The sequence below is a fragment of the Oxyura jamaicensis genome, chromosome 14 (genome assembly GCF_011077185.1).
Source record: "Oxyura jamaicensis isolate SHBP4307 breed ruddy duck chromosome 14, BPBGC_Ojam_1.0, whole genome shotgun sequence".
Classification (NCBI taxonomy): Eukaryota; Metazoa; Chordata; class Aves; order Anseriformes; family Anatidae; genus Oxyura; species Oxyura jamaicensis.
The window spans coordinates 11,705,916-11,714,177 of record NC_048906.1 but is presented as its reverse complement, the minus strand read 5'-3'; the positions used below and the strand labels follow the sequence as shown (position 1 = coordinate 11,714,177).

Below are 8,262 nucleotides of genomic sequence, written 5' to 3'. Positions count from 1 at the left end.
CGGCGGGGCCGGGGGGGGGTGTGTTTACTGCGGGCCCGGCCGTGACTCTGCAGCCCTCCCGGAGGAGGCGGGCCGGGCCCGGGGCTGCCGGGACTTGTAGTGCGGAGCCCGGCCGCGAGCCGCGGGGCCCCGCCGCACAAAGCGAGGCCGCCCCCGGAGGGGGGGGAGATGCGGCGGGCACGGGCCCAGCCGCGGGAGGACGAGGAGGAGGAGGAGGAAGGGGATGGCGGCCCCGATCCCGGCCCCGGTCCCGGCCCCTCCGCCCCGCCCTCGGCCCGGGTGCGGCCCCGGCGGGTCCCCACGCGGCTCCATGGCGGCACGGCCCTGCGCGGGGCCTGCTCGGGCCTCTGCCGGGCCCCCGCGCACACACACGTGTACACACAGACACAGTCACACACAGACACAGTCGCACACAGACACAGTCGCACACACACACACACACACACGGCCCCAGGCCCGGCTGCGGCGTGGGCACGCTGTGGACGTGGCCCGGGGGTGCCCGGGCCTGCCTCAGGGCACGGGGAGCTCGGGGGCGCACGGCCCCGGGGAGGCGGGTGCTGCCCCCGGGGGGCTCGGGGAGCTGGGGTGCACCCTCCTTGTGAGCCTGGGGAGCTCCCGGACACCCAGCCTGTGGGCTCACGGAGCTCAGGGACAGCCTGCCCGTGAGCTCGGGGAGCTGGGGTGCACCCCTCTTGCAGACTCAGGGAGCTCGGGGACACCCTGCCCGTGAGCCTGGGGAGCTCAGGGATGCCCTGCCCACGTGCCTGGAGACACCCTGCCTTTCCTGCAAGCTTGGGGGACCCAGGCGCACCCTGCCTGGGAGCTTGGGGTTGTTATCCCCTTCCTGCAGGCTTGGGGAATGTGTGTACGCCCTGCCTGGGAGCTCGGGGAACCTGGGTGCGTCCTGCCTGCCAGCTTGGGGAGCTCAGGGACACCCTGCCTTCGAGCCTGGGGATGCCCTACCCTGCCTGCATGCATGGGTAGCCCCAGGGATGCCATACCTGTGAGCTCAGGAAGCTTGGGGACACCCAGGTGGTGAGCTCAGGGTGCTTGGGTACACCCTGAGCTCGGGGACACCCTGCCTGAGAGCTTGAAGAGTTCAGCAACACCCTGTCTGGGAGCAAGGGGACACCCGGAGCTCGGGGATATCCAGCCCACCGGTGCAGCCCAGGCTGTGAGCTGCGGGCACCGACAAACACGGGCTGGCTCAGCGGTGCGCCCGCAGAGCCCCGACGCGTCCTTGCGAGTCGCATGGTGGCAGCCAGCTTTGATCCCCCGTGGTTTTTCTTTCCTCGAGGTCCAGGCGAGCGTTGGTGTCCCCGCCGGGTCCCACGTGGGTGCCGCCATGCAGCTGGGGAGGGAAGGATCAAATTCTACCTGCCCAGCCCATGCCTCGCGTCCGGGTGCGCCCGCGGCACAGCGTGGGGGCTGTGGGCACCCCGGGGCTTCTCCCCGCTGTGGCGTTTATGGCACGAGCGCTTTTGTGCACAGGAGTGGCCGGAGCAGGAAGGGAGAGCCCAGGTGTGCTGCTGGCACGTCCCAGCGCGGTGGTGCTGGAGCTGGGGCTGCATCTGCCCCGCTCAGGGCTCTGCCCCGTCCCTGCGGCTGCGGGCAGGTGCAGGTGGGCAGCAGCCGGGCACCGCGTGGAGCTCCCGGTGTGGAGCCCGCTCCTGGGGTGGCACTGGGCACCAGGACAGGTTCTGAATCGAGGCCTTTCTTTTTCCCCTTTCTGTATTTAGCTGTCACTTTTTAGGTCTCTTCCCAGGAAGAGCAGCTGGGGAAGGTTACGAGAGGTCTGCTGGTGAGGAAATGGGCTCTTCCTCCTTTTCTTGTATTTAAGAAACTGGTTCCGCGCTGCCCGGCCCGAAACATCCCCATCTAATTCCCCCTGCGGGCCTGCAGCTGGTGGCCCTCGGTGGCCTAGAGGCATCGGTGCAGGATGACGAGGGGCAGATCCTGCCCTTGAGGAGGGACGGTGACCCTGGCAGCCACCACGCTCGCTCTCGGCAGGGTTGTCCCCACGACGAGAGGACGTGAGCCCGTGCCCACTGCTGTGGCTGCCCCGACGTCGCGCTGCGTCCTTACGGCCGCGATGGGCACACGCGGGGCAGAGCCCCAGGACCCATCCAGAGCCCGGGGGCACCCCTGCGGAGCTGTGCCGGGGGATCCGGTGCCTCCAGTGCTTCTCACCCAGTGCCAGCCTGCACCGCAGCGCTGTCTGGGCAGCCGGGCACTGGTACCTTCTCTGTCCCCACGGGCTGAGCCAGGACCTTCCCCGGGCACACGGCTTTGCTTCCCAGCCTGAGCGAGGCGCGGGACGGCACGGTCCTGGCTCCCTGTGCTGGAGCTGAAGATAACGCTGTGGCCCCGCTCCCGGCGCGATGCAGACGAGGGGCGAGAGGCAACGGGGAGGCTCGGCTCGCTGTGCCTGCGCCGTGGCGTCAGCCCCTGGTGCTGCTTGGCACCTGGACGCGTGTTAAAACACAGGCTGGGGCCGTGCACGGCGCTGCTGCCTGCAGGGGAAGGCCAAAGCCCCTCTTATCTCGCCTCGTGCCGGCCGCCTGTCCCCTCTGTTTTGTCTTTGGCATTTCGCAGCTTCCCTAGCCCCGGCTCTGCGCGGAGCTGGGTGGTGGGGGAAGGCTGCGGCACGCGTCGCCCGCTTTGGTCTCGGTGCCTGGCTGTCGCCCCAGCATTCAGGGCTCCGTGTTGCTCGCCGCCTTGCTGGCTGCCCCGTGCCACCGTCACTGTCCTCTGCGTGCCAGCACCCCATGGGGTCAGGAGGCGCGGGGTGCGCGTGCTGCCCCTACCCTCCCGCCACAGATCCCCTTTGTTCTGCTCATTTATTGCCCCGTTGCTTGCCAGGATTTGGTCTCCCTGCTCCCTGCACCAGCTCGGGGCTGCCGAAGAAGCCAAGCGTGGGGGAAGAACCGGGACCCCCCCAGCCCTGGGCTTCAGCGGGGCGCAGCGCCCGGCCGGGGCACGGTGGTGGTGGCCGGCGGTGTTTCCCGGCCCAGCTGTGGGGCGAGGGCGCGCAGGAAGCAGGCGGGAGCTGCGGCTTCGGGCGGGACGGGGGCTTCTCCGCCGGGAGCTGTCATCTGGAAGCCATCAGCGGGGCGGAGGGAGCCGCCTTCCCGGGGCCACACACGCTGGCCGGCCCTGCGGGGACGCAGCCGGCGGCCTCGCCTTCCCGCCCGCGCGAGGTCCTGCGGCCCCTGCCAGCGCGTGGGCACGGCGTGGCACGGCCCCGCGGCCGCTCAGAGGCGATGCCGGTGGAGCAGGGCGTCTTTGCTCACGGGGTGTCCGTCAGTCCCCCTTCCTCCTGGCTTTCTGGAGCTTTCTGGAGCCCTGTGGGTACGGGAGCATTCCCAGCTTGCCCCGACGGCAGCATCACGCAGCCTCTCCCCGTCCTGCACAGCACAGAGGTTGCGCTGCGTCCCACCTGCCTTCGCCCCATGGGCTCAGCTCTGGCCGTGCCGTCGGGATTTGGCTCTGCCCTCCCGGAGGGTTCTCTCCACGGTGTTCCCCATCCCTTCGGCCGCTCGGGGCCGCACATCGAGGCGGTGCGGTGCTGGGGATGCAGAGCACGAGCGGCCGGTCCCCGGGGGACGCACGGGGGTGCAGACCCCACCTCTAACACCCAGCCTCTCTCGCAGCTTGGCCAACATCCCGTTGACTCCGGAGACCCAGCGGGACCAGGAGCGGCGGATACGCAGGGAGATCGCCAACAGCAACGAGCGAAGGCGGATGCAGAGCATCAACGCCGGTTTCCAGTCGCTGAAAACCCTCATCCCGCACACGGACGGGGAGAAGCTCAGCAAGGTGAGCCGGGGCCGCAGCGATGGGTGACGCGGGTGTCGGTCCCGCACCTTGCGGTTCCCTACACCGCTTGTGGGGCGATGCCTGGGAAGGGCAGAGTGGGGGGCGTGCTGTGGGGCGCTGGTTGCAGGGAAATCCCAGGGGAGGTGCGGGGCAGGGGGCTCGGGGAGGGACCGTGACTGCTGCCTCACCGCCCCCCCCCCGGCCCTTCTGCAGGCGGCCATCCTCCAGCAGACGGCGGAGTACATCTTCTCCCTGGAGCAGGAGAAGACCCGGCTACTGCAGCAGAACACCCAGCTCAAGCGGTTCATCCAGGTGCTGCCCCGGGCGCTGGGAGGGGACGGTCCTGGGGGTTGGGGAAGGGACGGTTCCCGCTGCTCAGCACTTGGCTGCTTCTCCTCGGGGTCCGTCCTAGGACATGGAGGCTTGGGGGAGATGCCCTGCCCTCCAGACAGGCCGGGGGAGTGGATGGAGGCACCGACCCCACACGCTGCCCGTGTCCCCAGGAGCCCCTTCCCTTGTGGGGAGCCCTGGGCTGTGCTGGGGACGGCCACAGGGGTGGCACTGCCCAGCCCCGGTCCGGGGGGAGGGCTGGGAGAGGAGGGCAGCGCCAGGGCTGGGCCCCGTCCCCTGACACCGCGTCCCCGTGGCGGCAGGAGTTCAGCGGCTCCTCCCCGAAGCGGCGACGGGCGGAGGACAAAGACGAGGGCATCGGCTCGCCGGACATTTGGGAGGACGAGAAGGCCGAGGACCTGCGGCGGGAGATGATCGAGCTCCGGCAGCAGCTGGACAAGGAGCGCTCGGTCCGCATGATGCTGGAGGAGCAGGTGAGGCCGCGGGACGGAGCCGGCCGTGCGCGGGGCGGGCTCGCCCTCTAGCGGGCTGCGCCGTGGGGATGCGGGAGGTGGTGCGGGTCCGGCTGCGTGCCTGGGACGAGCCCCTCTTGTAGCGAGCCCCTCTTGTAAGGAGAGGGCTCCGCCGTCCGGCTCCCTGTCCCCAGGCTCGGCCGTGTGCTCTCGCCCTTGTCCCCACGTTGTCCACCCCCTGGCTTCGTGCTCGGGGACGTCCCAGCTCGGGTCAGGGCAGCGTGCGTGGCACGGGCTGTGCTCCCCCAACACGCCAGGGCCCTCTCTGCTGGCAGGTTCGCTCCCTGGAGGCCCATATGTACCCCGAGAAGCTGAAGGTGATTGCTCAGCAAGTGCAGCTCCAGCAGCAGCAGGAGCAGGTGAGGTTGCTGCACCAGGAGAAGCTAGAGCGCGAGCAGCAGATCCGAACCCAGGTGAGTGCAGATGTGTCCCGCTGCCCGCCCGGCTGCGGGGACGCCCCGGCAGCCCCCGTCCCTGCAGGGATGCGCGGGGCGGCGAAGCACAAGGGGTCAGGGCGGTTCGGTGAGGTGCTTGGCACCTGTGGGAGGCCGGGGTGGGCAGCGCTGTCCCAGCAAAGCGCCAGTGTTAGGGAGCTTGGAAGGGGTTGGTGCCGAGGGTTCACGTCTCACTGGGGGACTCCAGCTGATTTTTGGGGGATGCCAGAACTGCTCGCTGCCGCCTGCAAGGCGGGGACGGGCAGCAGGCACGCTGGCAAGCATCGCTGCCTGGCAGAAGTAGCAGGACTGCAGGGACAGGAGCCTTCACCCCTAGGGGTGGGAAGCGTAAAAGGGAGCGAGGCAAACCGCCTTCCTCTGTCGTTTGGCTTCTGCAGAGATGCTTCCCTGCAGGAGCCCTCCCGGCTGCCTCCTGGGGAAATTCAGCCTATTTTTAGGTGAAGGCTCCTTAGCCTCCCACGAGGGCAGCTCTGTGTACCCGCTGTTAGCGGGGATCTTCGAGGGGTGCGGCATGTTCCCGGCTTAGCAGGTCGGGGCGATAGCAGGGCGAGCGCGCAGCAGCCGCTCGGGTCTGGCTTTAAGGCTCTGCCTGCCTGAAAACCAAAAGCTTCAGGATACGGGGGCGGGGGGGGGGAATTCTTGAAGTTCATCCGGATGCCTCCTGCTCTGCCAAAGCAAAGCTGACTGCAGCTTTCAGCTGGCGTCCTCTGGTGTCCATCCAGGACGGGTGAGCAGCAGCTGATGGAGCTTTTATGGCCTCTTGGCGCTCCCCATTGCCGCCTTGCCCGGGTCCAGGGGCTCCTGCCCGCCGTGTGCAGTTACGGGGCTGCCCCTCTTCTGCTTCTCTCCTCGCTTCGAGCCAAGTGAAAACTGGGCACGGCGAAATGCTGCCGCGAGCGGGAGGGACGGGTTAGGGCGCTGCTGCCGCCCCTGATAAACCCGCGTCAGGGTGGCCACGAGGCCCCCAGCGCTGGTCCGGGGCGCAGAGCAGTGTTGGGGTGCGGGGACCTGGGGATGTTCCTTACAGATCACAGCTCTGTAGGGCAGAGGCAAAGGGGACGAGGGGTTTGGGGCAGGAGCTGTTGCCCTGGAGGGGGAGTTCCCCAGAGGCTCACCCGGAGGGAGGCTTTGCCGTGCTGACGGGGGGTTTGTTTCTGTGCCCAGCTCCTGCCAGCACACGGTCCCCCAGCGCCCACCCACCACCCCACTGTGATCGTACCAGCACCGCCTCCCTCCCATCACGTCACCGTGGTCACCATGGGCCCGTCCTCGGTCATCAACACAGTCTCCACGTCCCGGCAAAACCTGGACACCATCGTTCAGGTAGGAAGGGCTGCCGCAGTGCGGGGGGGAGCACCGCAGGGTGCCCCGGGGACGTGGGGGTCCCCAAACCCGAGGTGAGGGGGGTGTCACCGTCCTGACGGCCGTCGGTTGCCCCCGGCAGGCAATCCAGCACATCGAGGGGACGCAGGAGAAGCAGCTGCAGGAAGAGGAGCAGCGGCGTGCTGTCATCGTGACGCCCGCGCGCGCCTGCCCCGAGCCCTCCGCCTCCGACACCGCCTCCGACACGGAGGGCAACGACAGTGACTCCATGGACCAGAGCAAAGAAGACCCCTCGGGGGAAGGGGAACTGCCCTGACACCCCCCGGCCAGCAGCCGGGGCGGGGAGCGGGGCGAGGGAGGGAAACGTCAGAGAATATGCTGAAATTTTTAAAAAATACGATGCGATTTGGGTCTCTTTTATGACCTTTTTCCAATACTGTAAATCAGAGCGCTAGAACCAGGCGACGTTCGCTGCTCAGTTCCCAGCGAGCGGGGAGCCGGGGGGGCCGGGGCGGGGGGGCGGCAGCGGGCACTCGAGGGGGGACAGAACTGGAACCGGGGCTCGGGGTGCAGCCGGGGTTTGGGCCGGGCGGGGGTCAGAGCCCCCCCCAGCCCCCTCGGTTTCATCAAACTCGCCCCCCGCCCACGGGAAATCCTGCAGAACCAAAGCCGGTCCCGGCGTTCCCGCTGGCGAGCGGGCACCGTGCCGGCCAGAGCCGGGTTTCCCTCGGGACGCCGGGGCGGGGGGGGGGGATGTCAGTTGGGATTTTGATTTCTTTCCACCTCTTTTTGTTTTGTTTTAAACTTTTTGTTTTTTTAAGCGGGGGGGGGAGGAGGGGGGGGCAGACTCTAAGCGACGCGGTCGCAGACACAGCACCGGCTCTCCCACAGGGACGGGGACCCCAGCTCGGGGTGCGCCTGCCCCGCCGCAGCTCCCGCACCCCACGAGCATCCTGCACCGTGCCGGGACGAGGATCCCCACCCACCCTGAGAGCAAAACACCAGCGGGATCCGGCTCGTCGGAGCACAGGCTGCCCGGCATGCCCGGCCCCGCCGCGGGGATGGGGTTTTAGGGTTCCATTTTTGGTGCCGGCCCTGTGGGGCTCCCCTTCCCTCTCCCCTCCCTCCTTTAAGCACTTAATCCGGTTTGCGGGGTTCGTCAGGTGAGAAGAGCTTTTCTGTTTCGTGGTTGTGTCGCTTCTGTTTTTCGTTGTGGGCGGGGGGGCCCCACTTTTGTCCCGCCTCTGCCCCCTGCCTCTGCCCCCCCCTCACCCCCCCTGTTTGGCTGTAGGGTTTTAGGCCAGTCGTGTGTAGAGCCTTGTTGGTATTTGGTAGGTTCCTCCCCAGCCACAGCTGTTTCTCTCTCGGTTTCTTTCATTTTTTTTTTGTATTTTTTTTTACGATTTTCAGGTCTTTGTGTTCATTGAGAAGCTATTATATTTTGTTAAGAAAGTGAAAAAAAAAAAGAGGCTTGTGCCTTTGTAAAGAAACAAAATAAAGTTTGTACTTTGTTTTTTAGAAGCTCTGCCCCAGCGTTATGTCTGTGGGGGCTCGGGGACAGGGTGGATCCGGCCCTGGGGACGCTGCCCCCTGGAAGCCACCGGGATGTGGCAGGAGGACACTGGTCCTGGGGCCGTGTCCCATGCTGGGGGGGGGGCTCCAGGGACGGTTTTTATGCCGTGTCTCAGCTGGGGGGGCTGGGGAAGGGAATTTTGTGCCCACCGGGGGCCCGACGTGCCCCAGGATGGGGGTGGCCTCCCGCACAGTGGTCCCCATCCCCACCACCCCCTGCTCTTGCTGGG

General features: G+C 67.6%; 1 protein-coding gene across 1 annotated transcript in view; it reads left to right on the top strand.

Moving 5' to 3' along the window:
* The window catches only part of TFAP4 (transcription factor AP-4), an 8,793-nt gene extending 812 nt beyond the window's left edge, over positions 1-7,981 (top strand). Inside the window, exons 2-7 of the mRNA XM_035339904.1 lie at positions 3,654-3,819; positions 4,033-4,131; positions 4,473-4,643; positions 4,958-5,095; positions 6,302-6,460; positions 6,582-7,981. Coding sequence (XP_035195795.1) covers positions 3,654-3,819; positions 4,033-4,131; positions 4,473-4,643; positions 4,958-5,095; positions 6,302-6,460; positions 6,582-6,776 — 928 coding nt within the window. The 3' untranslated portion in view covers positions 6,777-7,981. The remainder of the gene's footprint in view (positions 1-3,653; positions 3,820-4,032; positions 4,132-4,472; positions 4,644-4,957; positions 5,096-6,301; positions 6,461-6,581) is intronic.
* Positions 7,982-8,262: the final 281 nt, after the last annotated feature.